General features: G+C 35.7%; 1 protein-coding gene across 1 annotated transcript in view; it reads right to left on the bottom strand.

Moving 5' to 3' along the window:
- LOC105165737 (callose synthase 9) overlaps positions 1-19,745 on the bottom strand; it is a 29,787-nt gene that overhangs the window by 7,583 nt on the left and 2,459 nt on the right. The window contains exons 3-39 of the mRNA XM_011084838.2: positions 19,405-19,502; positions 18,980-19,143; positions 18,671-18,794; positions 17,776-17,886; positions 17,572-17,697; positions 16,325-16,414; positions 15,331-15,428; positions 15,090-15,207; positions 14,517-14,642; positions 14,246-14,322; positions 14,034-14,112; positions 12,836-12,958; positions 10,947-11,049; positions 10,716-10,839; positions 10,418-10,598; positions 10,266-10,318; positions 9,403-9,463; positions 9,208-9,289; positions 8,713-8,762; positions 8,513-8,599; positions 8,204-8,289; positions 8,051-8,075; positions 6,855-6,949; positions 6,680-6,761; positions 6,416-6,588; positions 6,205-6,325; positions 5,143-5,240; positions 4,976-5,066; positions 4,723-4,883; positions 4,528-4,637; positions 3,474-3,608; positions 2,641-2,709; positions 2,385-2,562; positions 1,965-2,079; positions 1,111-1,230; positions 187-302; positions 26-109 (exon numbers count right to left, since the gene is read on the bottom strand). Coding sequence (XP_011083140.1) covers positions 26-109; positions 187-302; positions 1,111-1,230; positions 1,965-2,079; positions 2,385-2,562; positions 2,641-2,709; positions 3,474-3,608; positions 4,528-4,637; positions 4,723-4,883; positions 4,976-5,066; positions 5,143-5,240; positions 6,205-6,325; positions 6,416-6,588; positions 6,680-6,761; positions 6,855-6,949; positions 8,051-8,075; positions 8,204-8,289; positions 8,513-8,599; positions 8,713-8,762; positions 9,208-9,289; positions 9,403-9,463; positions 10,266-10,318; positions 10,418-10,598; positions 10,716-10,839; positions 10,947-11,049; positions 12,836-12,958; positions 14,034-14,112; positions 14,246-14,322; positions 14,517-14,642; positions 15,090-15,207; positions 15,331-15,428; positions 16,325-16,414; positions 17,572-17,697; positions 17,776-17,886; positions 18,671-18,794; positions 18,980-19,143; positions 19,405-19,502 — 3,934 coding nt within the window. The remainder of the gene's footprint in view (positions 1-25; positions 110-186; positions 303-1,110; positions 1,231-1,964; positions 2,080-2,384; positions 2,563-2,640; positions 2,710-3,473; positions 3,609-4,527; positions 4,638-4,722; positions 4,884-4,975; positions 5,067-5,142; positions 5,241-6,204; positions 6,326-6,415; positions 6,589-6,679; positions 6,762-6,854; positions 6,950-8,050; positions 8,076-8,203; positions 8,290-8,512; positions 8,600-8,712; positions 8,763-9,207; positions 9,290-9,402; positions 9,464-10,265; positions 10,319-10,417; positions 10,599-10,715; positions 10,840-10,946; positions 11,050-12,835; positions 12,959-14,033; positions 14,113-14,245; positions 14,323-14,516; positions 14,643-15,089; positions 15,208-15,330; positions 15,429-16,324; positions 16,415-17,571; positions 17,698-17,775; positions 17,887-18,670; positions 18,795-18,979; positions 19,144-19,404; positions 19,503-19,745) is intronic.

Below are 19,745 nucleotides of genomic sequence, written 5' to 3'. Positions count from 1 at the left end.
ATCTTGCATGGCAAGCAAAACTCACTTCAAAGGATTTGCCAGAACACGTTGACCAAGTGTGACAAAACTAGTTTCTTGATTTGACATGAAGGAAGCCAAAGACGATACACTGCATTAGTAGCTAAGAAGTTAGATTTCAGCAGCATAGAGATATTAAAAACTGCATATACATCACTTGAAAAACACCTTCCAGTAAATACATGCTCCCGGACACCAAGAATGGTAGGGGGACGTAATCCATGATCACTGTGGAACTCTTCGAGCAGATTTCTCATCTTCAGTGCTTCCTCAAAATAATTATCCTGAGTGCAGAAGTATCAGCTCGCGTGAAAATGTAAACAGAAATTAGAGTTTTGATGCATGGGGAGACAAAAAAGGAAATCCACATAACTAATTTGCATAGCATCCATCATATACAAACATTTATAATCTCCTGTATAAGGCGAACTTCTTATACAAATGTAGACTCCCATGATTTTAAACATCTAGAGTCATCCTCATCTGATACATAATGGTTGTGTTTCTGCTATGACAGGAAATAAGCAGAAAGTTTACAGGAGTATACCATAGAAAGGTAAAGCAATTTGTTCTGTCGGAACATAGAGCAATAGCAAACATGACATGCTTTTTGAACAATGGGCAGAGCACAAATAGGAGGCTAAAATGTTGGAAAGTTCAAATTGTTTCAAAACTGGGGTTAGTGAAGTTACCACAACTCAAGAGAATGAGATTATAACATCACTACATTTCCTCAGGTTTATCTCTTGCTCTTTCAAACAAACAAACACATCAACAAATCATGTGCTAGGAGACAATAAAATCATCCTTGAAAAAGGAAGAAGTCTGAGAACAAGGTAAAGCTCGAAGCTTGAACCTAGTTGAAGGAAGAGCTGTAAGCAGCAGAAATATCTCTGCATCATCAGATTACCTAGAAACTGAAAATCAAGTGCAGTATTTATACTCATTATCATGTTCATCATAGTTAGGAGTCCACATCCATAACTTTAGAAGTTCAACAGCACCATATTGACAGAGAACTTCATTTTGAGCCACGTGATACAGAAATACAGTATGGTGATGACAATCTGTAACTCAGCACTAGAAACGAACCTGATTCATGTCAATTGTCTGCACAGCATTACCACGAGTGAAGACCACAGCATGATTTTGATTTTCAGGTTTTCCTTCACCAAGTTTAGGGTTCCCTGGAAGCTTTATTGAGTATATCTCCTGCAATTTATTTAGATTGATTTTCAGTACTTGTTACACACCAACTTAAAATGACAGCCACATGCTGGGATATTAGACAAGCCATACAAAGATACAGTTGCAACGTTTGATGATAACACAAAGCATACATGAACCAGTCCTCTCAATATTGAAAGGAACACAAAGAACCTCTTTATTTCATCCCATCATATTCGGTGAAAATGGAAGCTAAAAAGTAAAGAGCACAAAGATAGGCAACCCAGACAACGTGCAAACACATGCATTTTCTGTTGAGATTACTTAGTTCAAACAGATAAGAAAGAGAAAAGCTGACTTATGCAGAGAATGAACACCACAAAATTCAAAAGGACAGCAAGCCTCATCTTGATAGAGTGAGTTGAAAGCACATGAAATAAAATTAGATAATTAACTCCTTCCAGACGAAAGACCAGGCGCACATAAGAATCCAAGTTTCTAGAAGCAAGTCCAAGGTGCTTCTTTTTTTCCCCTTTTTTTCTCTGTTTGGTGGTTGTGTGTGGGCGCTGGACAGTTTAGTTGACATCATTCTATGATTTTGTATATCTTACAACAATAGAAACTGAAGCTACCGATTAATGCTTCTTTCTGAAAATACAGATATTGGTCATAAGTTTGATTAAGAATAGGGAAAAGAAAAAGTAGTGATGATTTTACCCCCAAACGTAAACCAAGCATTTCTAACGGAATTTGACAAAACCAGAAGGGAAAATACAGACCTTGTCTTTTCCATTGATATCAGCCTTCACAAGTTTCGAGAAATACTCTGTGTGCACTTTCCCATCCTTTAGAGTTTCAACCACGTCGATGAAAGCAACTCGGAGAGCCTCATTTCTATTTGAAGAATTTAAAGAATGATGAAAAAACTTATCAGTTGAAGGAACTACAGAATTTGACATCCATACAATAGTTTCAATGTCAAACTGAATGTCTTGGATCACATTTCACTACCAAACTGGCAGATTTAGTGCTAAATACATAGATAATTTATCTACTATAGTCCAAAAATTTTCTGAAAAGGTAATATTCTGATAAAGTTATAATTATCCCAAAAATTTTGTGGTAAACAGAAACGATATGTACACCATTGAGACACAGGAGTTTAAATATCGATACAATTGAAATGGAAAACTCGAAACCTTTGCATTAACAGAGCAATATCTGCAGCTTCAGGCTTATGTTCTTCTTTCTGCTTTCCATATATCTGACATGTTACAACATATGTAAACTTTAAATCTGCTTGAGCTCTCGCTTCTGGAGACAACTCAAAACTTTGAATATCAGTTGATTCATTTCCAACGATACCAGCTTCCATATCTGAAATTAACCATGACTTGTCAGAATAGACAGAAAAGAAAATATGATAAGATGCTGTAGTAATTTGAAAATGCAAACCTCCAGCTGACATCCGTTCCAGATAAGCTTGAAGCATTAGCGCTTTCCTGTAGTACATCATTCCCCGAACTGCTTCCAAGTAAGGTAATGGGTAAACAGGGACCAGAAACGGAAGACGGAAAAAAATGGATGCATAAACTATATACTTTACAAGCATGAAAAGTTAGGTGCTGAGAAAACATCAGTAGAACCATAGTATGATTACTCCTGGCCTTATTACAACCATATAGGACCAAGTTACAGAAACTAAGTGTTCATCTGAGATTGTTGTGACTGACTTCCAGTTCGTGCCAGAGAAACAACATACAATACACAGCAAACCTTCCACAGCCCCACTGCACGCATGCACGTGCCACCAAACAGAAGTATAAATCAATACTCATATCGCCACCAAAAATTTGGCAACTTCAGCAGCATTCGATGTTTCTTTTGTATACAGGTTAAGAACATGCTACAACAAAATCATCCTTTCTACCAGTACCACAGATGCCCAAGCTCAGGATCAAATGATGGGATTAACAAGAGATGTTGTAATACGAATCTTTTAGGAATGAGAGTGCATGTTATGACTTAGAAATAAATTATATGGTCACATACAGGCACAGTTCTTGTACATCAAAGTCAGAACTTTGCAACTGAGGAAAAGTTACAAACAACTTTACTCGACCAAAGAGTCCTTACTCCATACCTAGAATCGTATAAAATCTTACTGAAAAAACCAACTAAAAGAAACTGGGCTGCGATTATCAGTACTACCAGCAGATAAAACATCATGTGATATTAAGCCAGAAAAATGAAAAAGAAGCATGCAGAACAATTTGGAGAAGATTCACCTGTCCGAGCCAACGTTTGTCCTCGATAAGAAGCCCAAAACCGTAGTTCAAGGATGTGATTAGGATTATCACTAAGTTCCAACTCTGATGAGTTCTCATCACGTCCAATCCTAGCAAGGAAATTTTTCCATTCATCTGTAATCAAAGGACAAATATCTTCAATATATCAAATCATAAGCATGAAGATCTTGGGCTATATAGTTATACAAAGTCCAACAATTTGGGACAAGAATAAATGAGAAAATGGAAGCACCAGCCCATAACAAGACACCGCAAATTGTATTTTTGTTATAGTTGCACTTAAAAATTACAAGCAGACATTACCTATTCAATCGAATCAAGGTATCCCATCAATAGAATACGTGCACAGGTGAGCATGCCCACAGAAAAAAGTTAGAAAGTAAATCTAAAAAGAAAGAGTAGTCAGTGGATTAAAAAATGGCAATTAAATATTTAGCTGGTTAGGGGGCAAACCACAACTGCGAAGTCAGGCTGGTAGGGAAGAATCAGAGGGTACATGATCAAACAACAGATGCCAACAAAGTTTTTGCAATATCTTCTAGGGATAAAAAAGAACTGATAAAAGGAAGTGACATGACATAAGTTGCAAAGGCAGGCAAATATGACAAGTACATAAGATTATAGAAAATACAACCTTAATCCATGTTCCATAAGGTAAAGAAAAATCAAAGTAATATCATAAAGACCTAATTTCTGTTGAGAAACAAGCATAAAAAGAAAGGGCAAGGCTGTCACCACCATAACCAGAGCCAGAACCAGGAAAAAGCAAAGTTCCACATTAGGACACATAACAAACATAGAAGTTTTGAATGGACATCATCCGAACATGCTAAAATACACATTGGTAATAGACAGCCATAAATACCAGAAATATAAATTCATGTGACATTTCTGTAACTACAATACTATTTGCAAACAATAAAATCAAGAGTTGAGAAAAGAAAATTTTGTTCAATCAGAACATAAATACATTCGGAAACCTTAAAGATGAAAAGTTGAGCAGCGGCATCATTCAAAATAAAACTCAGGCTACCTGGATATATCTTTTGAAGGTAAAACAAAGTTGTAATGCCATCCTCATTTTTCTTAAGGAGTTCAGACATGCTATAAAGCACAATCTCGGAGTAATATGGAGTGAACACGCTGCACAAATGACAAGGACTATAAAATAATATTCAATTTTAATATAATGTACAGTTAAATTCAGACAACACAAATACTTTAATACCTAAAAGACAGCATCTCCCTGATGGGCTTAGCTGCTGGCATCTCCATAAAAAGGGAATTAGTGAAAAACTCTAGCCGCCTTCTAGCCTCAAGATTCTTCGGAATATTTGCAGCAGAATCTTTGATCGTAAGGAGTGAATACAATCTACTGACTTGTGCTTTCTAGACCATTTTAATGCAGTTAAGCTCTTGCTCAAATACATGATCTGGTAGACAGACAAATAAGCAAAGATATATAGATGTAAAAAGCATACCAACTCTGCATCATTAGGCCACTTCAACTTTTGAAAGAGACGACCTTCTGTCCTTGCCTTTGCTAGCATATTCCAAGTGTCATAATTATCCCTACACATGATTGAATATGCTCGAGATAGAATTTCAAGGAGGCAAGGCAAAGGAAATGGTAACCATTTACACAAACCTCATGTTGATAGATAGCACATCCATTCGCATAACATCATAAAGATCTAAAATAGCTTTCACAGCACCAGTTTGAAGGTCAGGTGTTTTATCCTTTTTCTGCACAGAGATAACAGCCATTCAAGCTAGTTGAAGATGGAATCTCCAATAAAATTCTTTCCAGTCGCCGGAAATAAGGGCATATATTGTATATAACACTTCACGTTTAATCATAAAACAATGCATCTCAAAAGCAAAGAAAGCAGATACCAGACGGTTGCAAACAAAACTTGCCCTAAATTTCCAACTTAGTACCACGTCAGAAAATAAATTAGATCTTCAGCTAAATGATTCCGGAGCTTTTAAGGCAGTTTGTAGGTAAAAGCATTAACCCTCCAACTAACTATATATCTTATTCTGCAGTAATAAGGTCAACTAATCTAAAACTATCTTTTGCAATTAGATTCCTACCAATGCATCAACAAATAGAGAATTGTTCACAGGACGTAAGACTCCTCCATGATAAACATCCTCACACCACCAGTCAGTTGTAATTATATGGAAGCATAAGCAGTAAGCAATTGAATAGCATACAAAAACAATTACAGAAGTTCAGGAAATTCTGATATAAGTGATAAAGGGATGTTTAGGACTCACAAAACCAATGATGTGTGAGCACTAATAATCACCACGAAATTCCTACATATTTAATTTCCTCTTATGCTTCCAGTCATTAACATTCCACCCTGCAACATTAGGTAGTGTTCTCCAACCAGTAAATTGCGAACAGTGAATGGGTTCTAAGTTGGCTTCAAATTATGAACAGTACTGACCTCATACTGTAGTTTCCTTTCTAGTCCTAAAAAAAACATAAATCAAAATGATATTGAAACCAATCAACCATAAACAAAATGAAGGCATGTTTTGACTCAGAAACCAAAAGTTAAACTTAAGTAAAAGCATACAGAACATGTCAGGTAAGTCAAACTAGAAAGATAATAAAACCAGCTCACTCAATGGCCATATCTGAATAGCAGCAAATTCACAAGATGCAGAAGCAAGGTCAAATTAATTTAGAACGAACCAATATTCCCAGGAGTGCAGTAACTTTCTGAATGACAAGCGAAAGTTTGTTCAGCTGCAAGTCCACATGAATACTCCTCTTCGCTATGCTCCCTTGGATGTCTTCATATATTCTTTCGACCCTGACATGTTTGCAAGACGCATTACAATGATTACATGATGACATCTGAGAGGAGCAGCTGCAAAGAAATCTAAATAGTAGATGAACTCACCATTTTTTTCCTTCATTATTTCCTTCATCATCCAATATTTCTGTAAGGATAAATCTGACACTATAAAAGCACTCCTCAACAGCATATCTCATGTAGTCATCCCTTGAAATTCTGTCCCAGAGCTCTTCTTGCGAGTCTCTACTCTCTGCAGCAATATCTTTTGCAAGGAATATCTACACCATTTGGAAGGAAGTACACAGCAACAGATACATCAGATAAACCCAAAAGGCATATAGATGAAGAAGATCAAAGACACTGACAAACCTTGCTAGCTAGAAGAAAAAGTGGCCACTGTACAAGGGGAAGACTCCCGGTATTTTTAGGCATTTGAAGCAACTCCATTTCCCTAGGCATCAGACACAATCAGTGCAACATTTAAAATAAGCAGCATAAAATAATTGTCCAGTAACAAATGACACAACAGCAATAACTAACTCACAAATCGTTAACATAATCTTCCTCCCTCAGATTCTTTATGATCTCATTCCAAAATGGAGCAAAGCGAGCAGCATCAATCTTTTTCTTTTCCACGGCCTTCATTAAGACAAAAATAATAATTTCATAGAATATAACTTAATTGTATAACCTAAGATGATCGACAATAGGAAAAAATGAAATCAGACAAAAATCACATTCCTAGAACATGCACTTCTAATTCAACATACACAGAATTCTAAAAGTCAACCATTTTTGGACAATCTTATAATTCATTTGAGCTGTGAATAAACACTTCATTTGCTTTCACCACCGGATAATATGTAAGCAAACCAGATCCTATTCGTCTTTAACATTGTTGTCTTTATGTTCTAAAGTTGATTTTAGATCAGCTTATGTTCAACTTCCAGAAACTAAATGGAGGATCCTTGATTCAGTGCTTTCTAGTCTTTATATACCAAGGAAGTTGAGATTGGTCTACTTTTGAGAAGCTTTTCCTCATCAGTAGAAGGTTAAACGGATCTGTTATCTACACACAGCAAGCATGAATGAGACATAAATCCAAATCAAGCTACAGAAAGAACACAGAGAAAACAATAGACCATGTACTCTATGCACACTGAAACAGACTTGGCCTTTTGTTAATTAATATTGGCAGCAAGGATGTATTTTGTTACGGATTTGGATTCCACAGCAGCAATGGATTTATGTAGTAGCCTCATAAATATTTAAAATGCATACCCATGATACAAAAGACAATTATTATTGGCAAGTGTGCAGCTCCATGGTGGCCATAGACAGCCACTGATAAAATAAGAAATTTTGCTCATGATACTCCACCTTAGAACCTAATGAGGCGAGAACAGATGATTGCTATACATGGTCAAGAATCCCAAGATATACTATAAAGTTTCTCTACAAGTAACAATCAAAGATTTCTGAATCATTAGCAAAATATTTCTGTTTTCCATCTAAGAATTTAATCCTACTGAATGTGATATCCAGGGATTTGAAATTATTCAAGCAAAATTCCTTCCCCATGTCCACATTCGTCAATCCAAAACACAACAGATTAGTCTACGATGGTGGAGACAGTCATCTGTGATGTTCATTTTGGTCTATTTTTTGGTTTTCCTTACATCCATCTAGAGAGTAATATGAAACAGGACACTAGCTTTTCATGAAGAGCATCAAACTAACCTGACCAGATGACTGCATAGAATCCCTGCAAAAGAAAGCTTTTATTTAATTCCACTAATAAAGCAACTTACAAGTAGTACTTGAAGTCCTTCAATTGGATTATTTTTACTGTTCTGTTACTCAGATGAGAAAATTCAAGCTGAACGAGAGAACCTGTTAGGAAGTGGTACATGCAGGGTATTCATGAAAGCCGTGGGAAACTTCTCAAAAAGTTGATGAACAGCATCCAGAGACCTAATCTGAAATCAAGGAAAAAGTTTGATCATTGAGGAGTTCAAATGTGGTGTACAAAAAGGAACTCATCCATTAAAATAGTTGAAAAAAGTAAATACATCAAGAAATGTGCATAAGCATTCCATGCATAGAACAATGTAAATATGCAAGCATACAGTCCTGATGGAAAATGCTTAGAAAATTTTCAGGGAAAGTCAAACAATTGTAGCGCACAATAAGATACGTTACCTCTCCAAGACGATCTCTGGCACCCAGCAGGAAACCCCATATAGCAGATATAACAGTGTAGAACAGATGGATATCCAAGAGATAAATCTGCAGCACGGTGACGGGAGAACAAGAAAAACTATTAATTGGATCTCTCTGTGTGTGTATGTGTGTATAAATGGAAGAGTCAACAATCAAAAGAGAAAAGGAAGCATGCTTACAGCCAGAACAGGCGCCCACAAGCTTACTACCGTCAAAGCATTATAGTTATCTACAGGTGAGAAATAGCAATTTATCAATGAAAATGCAAAGCACAAGGATGGAAAAAAATTATTTTACCATATTAAATTAAGATCAGTTACATATAGATGCCACTGAACACCGTAATCGGAGAAGGTGAACACTCAATAACTCAAAAACACAAGAAAAGATGAGATCTTCTGTCCAAGAAACATTAACAGTGAACATAACCAGCAAAACCAAACACATTTCTTTCTAAACAAAATGTCACATAGAAGATAGGATGACCAAAACATTTTTAAGTCACAAAATTAAGTTTGTTCCACCTTAACTAAAGGTGATATACCTAAGTAGCATCAAGTTCAAGGTCCTACCCCACTAAAACACAGAAAATCATTCAACATTAATAAGTGTGAAAATATAACCCAATGAAGGCCAATGCCCAATGCAGTGGTGCTAATACAACTGAAGCTTACTTTTTGACACAAGGTCATGCCAAGAGTATTGCCGGATATCCATGTCAACTATTAGCGTTGTCGGTGACACCAAGGGCCTAATCTGCAACATCCAACACAAAAGCATATGGAAATAAATACCTAATCAGCTCATCTCACACAAGGCAGTAGTAAGCAGTGTGCAAATATAATTGATAGAGAAAAGTCAAAACTTACCAGTAGGAAATAAGCGAAAGAAAATTTCGCTCCGAGCACAACAAGCCAAAAGACCATATATCTGTGGCACATGACAAAAACAAGGAAGTTACAATTTCCATCAGAATCAGAGAGTATTCAACCTTCTCATCAGTGAATTTAACCTCTATACTAGTAACTCTTACAGTGACAAGTTGAAACTTTCACTTTACACAACTAAGTATTACAGATACCATTTTGCTAGATACTAGTTTCTTAAGAATTTCTTCTGATGTTTAAGTTGTACTACGTTGTATTACTGGTACCTCGATTCATTGGAGAAAAGTGGTGGTAGAAGAATTCTTGTTCTCATAATGGAAGTTATCCAGTTTCACTATTTCAATAAAAAAATACTAGTATGATAAAATACGACACATTCACTATTTATTGGAAAATAAATAACAGGTAATTTTATTTAAGAAAACCTGGACTTTCTTTAAAAGAAATACAGTGCCAAGCAAAATTTAACATTTCTGTGCCTCCTGCATATAACCTGTATGACTGCACAGAATGACTTCTGTGGGAAAGTCAATCCCTATGAGAAAACTTGTGGAGACAATATATATATATAAAACTTCCCTGCAATTGGAATGAAATGGAAGAAAAGTAAAATTAACTTTCTAGGTATCCAAACTAGCATTTAGCCAACTGCAAACTTATACAGGCTATGTTCTGCCTTGCAAAAATAAAAATGAAAAGGGTGCTTTTTCTCCATGAATGGATTATCCCTATTAGAGAAAAGAAGATGGAGGAAAAGGACAGCCACAAGATCACAGATATAAAATAAGCAAAAGAAAAGGAGAGGGGCGAAATTCTCAAAATGTGAAATGAGATCTGCTGATTACTTCATGAAATCTGAAGCTCTTTCATACATGCCCCGCCCAACATAGTAATGTTCCTAAAGCACATGAATTACAAGTTAATAAACAACAAACATTATTTTAATAAAAGCAAGTAAAATTCTTCAATCAATGCAAATACATAGCAATATAGAAACCTGGTGCATCCACTTCATAAAACGAATCAGAGGCCAACTATCACACCGATTTGAAAGACGGTGAAAGGCAGGTATGCGCAATAAGAAACCCAAGCAAAACTTCGCACCCGCATAGATGGAAAGAATTATGACGTAGATTTTATAGATAACGGAAGGGTTACTGTTGTCTTGAAGAGCTTTCCTGACATTACAAAAAGTAAAGCTAGAATCAAAAGTTCCGTTATAGCATGGAGCAGAAGCATGACCAAGAAAAAAAAATGGAAAAAAGAAAGAATTGCAAAGACTAGCATGTACATACACGTAAAGGAAACATATGAAAGCTGAAGACAAACTATAGGTAAGGAAGCGGAGAAAAATTCTGCTGACAGCTAGGCGCCTTGAGGTAGTGTATGCCCCGTACATCATTATGATGTCCAGCACACCTGAAAACCAGAAATTTTTTTCAGATTGGATTCATAACAAATAAACTGGCATTTAGTTTAACAGACATTGAACAACCACAAAACTCAAAAACACAAGAATATATTACTCTGAAAGAATTTCATGACAAAGTATGTTGGCCCGATACTAAGAACTTCTCTGATGGTCTTGGAGTTGAAATTGCCATTATTGAAGGCAAATACAGTAAGTCCCTGAAGAAGAGAAACAACGTTAAAGCATTGACGAGCCGACTTGTCCCAACAGAATGAGAAAACACTATGGGCATATTTTTTCCTTTGGGAGTGAAAAGTGAGTTCCATGAAGGGGTAGAAGATATGCAATTTCGACGGATATGCAATTTGAATTGTGACAAGCAAAAGATATAACAAGTTTCCAAATTGCACACCTAGGAAATCAAAATATAAAGAACTGAACTCGCAAATCATACAAAGAATCAGATTCTGCACCAAACACATGCAGAGGTGAATAAACCACCTTGGAACTTCTGGCAAAAAAACCCAGCAGAAGAAACTACTGAAGGACTGCAAACATAAAGGATGTTGGACCAAGTTCAAGCATCAGCTACATGCAATCATAAAGTGATTCCGGATATGAAATTAAATACACAGAGTAAATATAAAGGACTCAAAACTTGTGATTTTGAAGAATACAAACTAAAAATGGTAAAACGTCTGTCTTAATTTAATAATGGGATTCCCACTGGAAAGTTGTACACAGAAGCACAAGCAAAGAAACAGGATTTAACATCCTAGAACATGTGACAGTCTGAGTATTGCTCAAGAAGCCAGCAATTTCAACTGAATTTTGTGTTATTTCAAATTAACCTTATTCATTCCAACATCGATAAAGAAGAAAATAATTCACCTTTCGCATTCTTTATTTTAGATCAAGTCACATAAATCACGCATAGCAATGGCACAGATTAAATAATGAAACATGTTCTCAAGGTTTTGCCATTAAATTAGTTCCATTTCAAACACATACTGAAAATAAAAAGAGTAGACCATGAACACTATTACTTTCAGTACATAATGGAAAGTGGTCTACATAGGTATATGCCCCTTGTCTTAATTCTGATAAAATGAGTCCCCTTCCTCAAAAAGGTAATGTTTGTCGCGCGTTGACCGAGTGCTTTTTAGATATAACAAAATGCTATCTACATGTGTGTACATCATCTAAGAATTAGCCAAAGAACAACGATTCTATGGAAAATATTCCTTACTCCAAAAGAGAGGATGCAGAAACTCGTTCTCCAATGATAGTATGGTTCATCAAAATCTTAGATTGCACTCGTTAATAGTGTCCACAAGAGACTTCACAGGTCATGTTAAACGACAGAAATGTTATGTTAAGCAACAAGCTGAGGATCACTGAATCTCATAATCGTGAGAAAGATATAGAACATATGAACAAATAGGAAAAGAACAAACAATTTATAGAAAATATACAAAAATGAAATATTTTTCATTTACCCAGTTAAATAAGAAATAACATTTTCTTTTTCCCCCTTAATCATGGGATGAATCATCAATAGGTCATTTCACACTCAGGATCTTTACAGCACCTTCTACTCTCAAAGGCATTTCTACAAAAACTTTTAGGTTTGGTATGAAGAATTATGGTGCTATGAATGCATGTTACATGTTACATGGATGCAGAGCCAGAACCTCATTAACCAATTTCTGTATGTGCATGTTACGTGCACTGTGAGGTTCGTCTTTCTCCAGACAAGCCTTAGTCCTATCCCAGTTTTTCGGTATCCCATGACCTTCCAATACATTCGCAGAATATTTTTTTAACTGGTAACTTATTACATGCTTTTTTATTGTCCATGTGGAGAACAACTTGACATTGTCCCTTAGCTCATAACATATAATTTAGGTTCACTTTTTCTGAAAGCGTACATAATTAAGCATTCTGTGCAAATTTAGGACATGTAGAATACATCAAAATATGCCTTTGATATAAGATGCAAACCTGAAATATCAACAGGAGGAATATCCACAGACGATGAAAACTGTGATATAGATGAAGAAACGTCCGGTGTTCAACAAAAGATGTTTTCCCACAACGTTTACTTGCAGTAGACTTCAGAACATTCTGGAGAACAAGAAATAGAAAATTTTCATTAACAAGCAACTCAAGTTGCTAGACCATCAATTCGTGACAACAATTTGATTACAAGAAAATACAGAACTAGTCGTTTAGATATCATAGCTGTTAACGCCCAACAAGTTTTTTTGCACTTCTTGTCTACCACTTTCAATTGAGATTACAAACAATAACAAGCAACTAAGTGCATCTAATGAATCATTACAGAAAGTAAGAGTGATCTGAGAAACGGAGCATCTGATTAACTAGACTATAACATCCATAAACTAATTATTAAAAAGAAAAGTGAATGTTTTGTTTGCAAACAAGATCGAAGATACAGAATTGAACAGGCACCTTGTAAACTGAACACATCGTCTTTTATTTTATTTTTTTTTTCCCCTTTTATATGGGTAAAGCTTATCAACAACCGACTGGAACAAGAGGAAGACTGAATCTTCCTTGGAAGGACTTCAAAACCATAAAATAATTAACATGGACAGTGATTATGACATTCGAGCCGGAACTGTGTACAACATTCTGTAGCATTGACAAATATAAAAGAAACATAACTAAGATTGACTCTCTTGGAAATGCAAGAAATAATACACTAATTCTGTAAGCCTGCAAGCGGAAATCTTCTCTGAAGCAAGTCTATTTATTGAATTAGCATGTCATTGAGAAAACCAGTGCCATAAATAACTGGACAGCCATTCATGAGGTCAGGAATACACAATCTGATCATTAGTATCTATAATAATACATATAATAATTGAGAGTTATATATCTATGTAGTATGAATAGAATGATAAGGAATTGTCTAATATTCGATAAAGAGATTAGAAAAGAAAGAACATTGAAAAAGCGTGATTTTTTGTATCAATTATAATTTATATATGTATCTTCAGGTTTCATCTGAAATGCAGAAAATTTTTACACGAACATAGCCTTAACTTTGGCTACAACTACAAGATAGTCTAATCAACATGCAATAAGAAGAAAGTACCTATTAAATGAGAAGTTATTGTCAAACAAGTCTATATCACTAGATCCAGAAAAAACATGGGAGAAGAACATTAGGTACCTTTGACCTCGGTGTTGGCTTTAGGAAAAAATTTGAACTCTTACGCCAAGGCCAACTAAGTTCAAAGCAATGTAGTGACCTCAAAAATGAAACAAGATTATTGAATCAAATATAAGAATTTATGAACCATGGAACTGCAAAAGTGAAGATAACACAAAAAAAAAAAAAAAATACAAAGAATTAATCTAAGAATTGCCAATAGAAAAGCTTACCAAAAATATTCATTAAAATCATCATAATTTCTCCAGGCAGAATGAGGTGCTCGCCCATTATTATTGTTTCCAGCTTCCTTAAGATAAAAAATTAGAGGTCTATCTGTAAGGTATGTTGATTTTTTCTTTGCAAAAGGATGAAAATCATACCAGAATATGAATTCCACAATTTATTTACTACGAAGCCCCAAATTTTAAGCAGCTCTTTTTTTCACGAAAGCCTTTATGTCCAGATCAAGAAAGAGGATTGGAATTCAATATATTGACATACCGCGGCAATAACATCGTATAGAGGACATATAACTTGGTCAATAAATGATACACCAGACTCAGAAACACAACTGCTAGCTGGCTGTGCCACCTGCTGTCTCAGTATTTCTTCCAATTCCCTTCCCATCTGTTGAATTACATTTATAGTTTTAGAGCAGGAAGTCGGGGTCTTACAAGCTTTTGCCAAAACATGGTCAATAGGAGCAAATACAAGCTAAGTACAGGGAAAAAAAACACAAGAAATTTATTTCTCCACAAGTTGAATAATAATAAAACTAAGCTCATATTTCCCACGTTCAGAAAATTGAAGCAACAATGTTATTTCTTGCCTACCAACAAATAATATCACATTAACCCTCACACCATAGAAATCTCTCTGTCCCAAGTCTTAGACCTCTATCTCCACATACAAAAAGAAAAGGAAGAAGCAAGAAAAACTTGGAAACAGTCCAGCTTCAAATTTGTACAAAGCAAAAAACAGAATAATGTTGAACGAAAACAAGTTATTGAAACCATGGCTGAACCTCATAGCAACCAGAAATTACATCAGTAACAAATAGCCAAGTAGACCTACATGATGAAATATGTAGCATAAGCATTCCGGAAGAAATCGAACATTTGCTGCTTCACCCCAGATTAAGAAGTACAACGAAATGAATAACAACTTCTTCTCTTTACTTACAGCCTCCAAACTGCAAAATTAAGGGACTATTAGAAAGAACTGAGAAATACCAATTTGATCAGAACTGTCATTTTATATCACAGTTCCAGTTATTGGTGTAACTAAATCACACATTTCGATGATGTAAACATACTTGCTCCATACAGGTAAGATTCCCAAATAGTTGCACCACTTGATATAGTTGTCAAGAGACTTCAAAAATACCCCCTGCACAGCAGCCTCATCCAATATCTGGAGCAAAATATGAGCACTTCAAAGATAAAATTTAAAAAGATCTTTGAGGTCTTAAAGTTATATAGATCAGGTTACCACACTCAGCAGTAAACAAATAATGGATAGACTTACTAACTATTTTCATGTTGCATGAAGGCAAAGAAGAAGAAAAGGAGGCAAATGTAACTGAGTAGAGCCATTTTAATCAAGCATAAAGGTTGCGAGCATAACATAATTACTTTTCTTGGTTAGTTTACAGATGAAAATTTTTTAACTAGGAAAGCTGAAGAAAGTCAAATAAAAGGATTCATATCTCAGATAGCTCACAGCTAATCTCAAAATTTCCAATAGCTTGCTTGACAAATGTGGAATCACAACAGTTCACAAGGATTTAGAAAATGGTGGTGTCCATCCACAGCCAAACAATACATGTCTGGAAGCCCCTCCCACCACCTCAAAAGAAGGAAAAAGTACCAGAAAGATCATTCCGACCAAATATCCTAGCCCCGAGTGTGTGGATCAAGAACCATCATACAATGTCCTAAATGAACAATAAATAAATAAATAGCCTCTGCAGAGACACACATACCATAGAGCCGAAGGCACAATTTCTGCAATGTTCTAGTTATCTCTACCCAGTACACAAAGAATAGAACCTTGGTTACCCTAATTAGAGTCAATTACCCTATTTACACAAGATCCCAATGTGAGGGAAACTAAAATATCACAAACCAATAAAAAATCATAGTTATATCCCTTTAGGCTTTAGCAACATGAGGCAAGCAATAAGAAGATTTCCATGCACCATTACCTTTTTTATAACTGAAATGTTGCCAAACAGTACTACCAAATTCATAATACAACCATAAGAACACACAAGTTCCAAAACAATCATTTCAAGAGGTGAGACCTACCGGCTCAGGCTCCTCAGGAATACGAAGCCGACTTTGTTCATTTGCAAGGAGGTGAACGACATGCTCTCGCTGATTTGAAACATTACCTTTCTGCCAAAACAACCATAGGAAGGGGGAAAAGGCCGAACTTGAAATCCAAGGTTGAACAACCAATAACACTAAAATAGATTGTAAGAAGCACCGTAGCACACACATAGTATTCTTTCAGTACTTAATAACTCTGCATGCACCATGATGCATTATTTGAAACCACATTGCTGGAAAAAAGATTCCTTGCACCAACTGCAACTGCAAAGTAACATTACTCTTCAAATGGCATGTATGCCTAAGTGGTTGGATTGCTCAGATGTTGTATGACTAGGTCTTCAATGTACATCTTTCTTTGTCTGTTTTATGACTTGAATATTTTATACAAATTATGGAAAAAGATTTAGATGCATGGAGTAGTTATAAACTTTGATAATATAGTAGGTCGTTCTTTGGATTTTCCCTCTGATCCAGAACTACTTTGGGTCATTATATAGCAGTCGACTATAGCATTACTCAAACTCCAAGATGGCATATCGGAAATTAAAAGGACAGGCAGAGACTCGTTCAGACTAGACCACAAAATTTAACAACTCCTCAAGAACAAGAATGCTCAGCAAGGTCATCCGAGTATTCATATACACAAATTAAAAGTTTTCTCTGAAGTAAAAAGTTAGATAATATCAGATAAACTATACATGGTTGCACATTATACCAGTAACACTCATCAGAACTGAAGTAATGAGAATTATGAGAGGTTATCACTTGGTTCCAGCAATTTAGAAGACCAAGGCATTGGGCAAATGGGAATATAAGCAACATGCAATTTATTGTTTAATCATTGCAAATAACATTAAAAATTCAAAGAAAAAATAAGCTAATATACTACAAACAAGTAGGAATATATTATGGAAGAGCAATTGAGATGCAAAAAGCAAAACATCTTACAAACTAGAATAATCCTAGAAATTTTGCTTTCTAAAAATTATGAGTATAGTTTGCTGCACCAAATTCAATAAATTCCAGCAAGATTTATTGATCTATTTTCCTCATAACATGCACAAGAAATATTTCAGCATTCATAGAATTCTCAAAATCAAGTACAGAAAACAAAAAACTAGACCAGAAGATTTTGCAAGAAAATATTTGCGGTGGAATTCCAATTCAGTAGGTAGGAAGAAAAATAAACCTCTCTCTGACTAACACCAATGCCAACTAACCTGGAAGCCAAAAGTGTATTGCAAAAAATCAAATAAATCCAAACTCCTCGAAGCAGGTGCAGGAAAGCTCCCAGGTAATTTTGGAAGGTCCCTGAAGTACTTCAAAGATGAAACCGCAGCTTGTACCTGATGTTAAATTAACCAATCAAAACAATTTGCACTACCAAGAAAGGAAACATTATGCATCACATAACACCAGATCACCTCTGCAAAAGACACAATAGGATTGGTCAGACTAGGAGCATCCAGAGGAATAATGTTATAGGGAACCAAATCTTCCGTCATTGCTGCATCTGACTCCATCACACGCTTTAGCTGAAGTTGAAGAAACATAAAGAAAATGAATATTAAATCAAATTGCTCAAATAACAAGAGGCCGTTTGGAAAGAGATGCGCAAATATAGACAGACAGATACACAAACACATACAGGGAGTGAGATAGCACGGACAAAAAAGTAGAAAGGCAACAAAAATTAAATGGTAACAGATTCAAACTTCACCAAGTCGAATCCCAAAATATACAAATTCAACCATGTTAAAAGGGAATAAGAAACTCTGGTGCTTCATCAGCACTAATTTAATAATGCAAGAAAAATGAAGTTGGAGAAAGGACTCTGAATTTGGTCAACGATGCCAAGCAAGCTTCGTAAAACTAAATGTAGATAAAATCTTTCATTAGAAACAATCGTCCTGCCCTGCAGGTCATGTAAAAAAGAAAAGACAACAAAGAAGAAAGACAAATCACACAAATAAGAAGCCAAAGAAAAGGGACTAGCACTGACAATAACCTCTCTCAAAGACTCAAATAGATGGAAATTGTCAGCGAAGTTAGAATTGCTGACAAATGCTTAATAACAGCTCATCCAGGAAATGTTTAAATATAATTTGAGGTCTTGCAAATCACAACTCCCAATGGGAGTATTTCAAATCATTTCCAATTTTGCACCATTTTTGGGATAAATAAAACACAAAAGCAAGTTGTGAGGAGTAAACAAGAAAAAGGTGACATCCTCGTCTTAGACAGATACCCTCCACTCATAGCCAACAGTCAATTAGATAAGAATAAAGCAGTTTGAATGATAAGGTAAGGACATCAAACCTCATCAGGAATTAATCTATCAGCTTCTTCTGGTGAAACATCCTTGGTTAGTTGTTCCAAAACATTCCCAAGAACCTTCAGAGTTGCCAAGACTCTTTTCCTTTTGACTGTTGTACGCTCCAGCCTGATAAGAATAGGAGAAGATCATTTTCGAGCAAAAGATTGAAAATTGAAACATGGAAATGTAACACAGAAGATATTCCAAGGACAGTCTGTCAACAAGAACAATGAAACTTGAGACAGACCACTGAATCCTCCAGAATATGCAATACTTTATTAGAAAAATTCAGGACCATGTTTAAGACATACTCTCCAAGGTTACCACTAAAGACACCAGACTCCCTCAACTTCAACTCCTCTTCTCGAAGCTTGTCCACATCATGCTTCTCTCTGTATCGTTTATAAAACTCCCTTAAGCGAGCAATATCCTGACTTCTGTCAATGCTTCCACCCTCCCTCTTTGCTAGTTTTTGCTGAAAGATTTGATCATGAGCACAAAAGAAGCATATATTACATAAGTATATTTTAAAGAATTGCACGGGTAGACCTAAAAATAGAAAAATCAAAGTAGTTGTAACTGAATATGGGACATTGCAGACCAAATTAGCTTCTTAAAAGAAATACAAGAAAGGATATATGAATAGGAACGAACAAATTGTTTAGGCAGCTTTTGGAAACAGATTAAATTAATTCAGGAATGGTTCACAAATAATGGCCTTCATGATTACAGATACCTTGATGACAGACATCAAACCAGTCTTGAACTGCAATACACCCCTTCCTTCACTGTTTGGGTCCAGATTTTGAGCCAACGAATAAGCATGCTCACATACTGCAATAAGAAAGACAACCAAAAGGCTGAGGAAGTAGACAAAGCAACAAGTGGGCACCCTTATACTGAAAACCATCCCTCAAGAACTAAAACAGCTTCTTTTGAACATACTCGTTTTTTCTGCTTTTCATAAGGCCATTTGATGCATTGGACCCTCATAAGCGAAGATTCTTGCATAGTTTTGCACGGTGAGGCAGGATGACTTTCCAAGATCAATATGATTCAGCCGGAAACAAAGCGTTC

This window comes from Sesamum indicum, linkage group LG6 (genome assembly GCF_000512975.1).
Source record: "Sesamum indicum cultivar Zhongzhi No. 13 linkage group LG6, S_indicum_v1.0, whole genome shotgun sequence".
Lineage (NCBI taxonomy): Eukaryota > Viridiplantae > Streptophyta > Magnoliopsida > Lamiales > Pedaliaceae > Sesamum > Sesamum indicum.
Note: the sequence above shows the minus strand (reverse complement) of the source record. Positions and strands in the feature narration are given on the sequence as shown.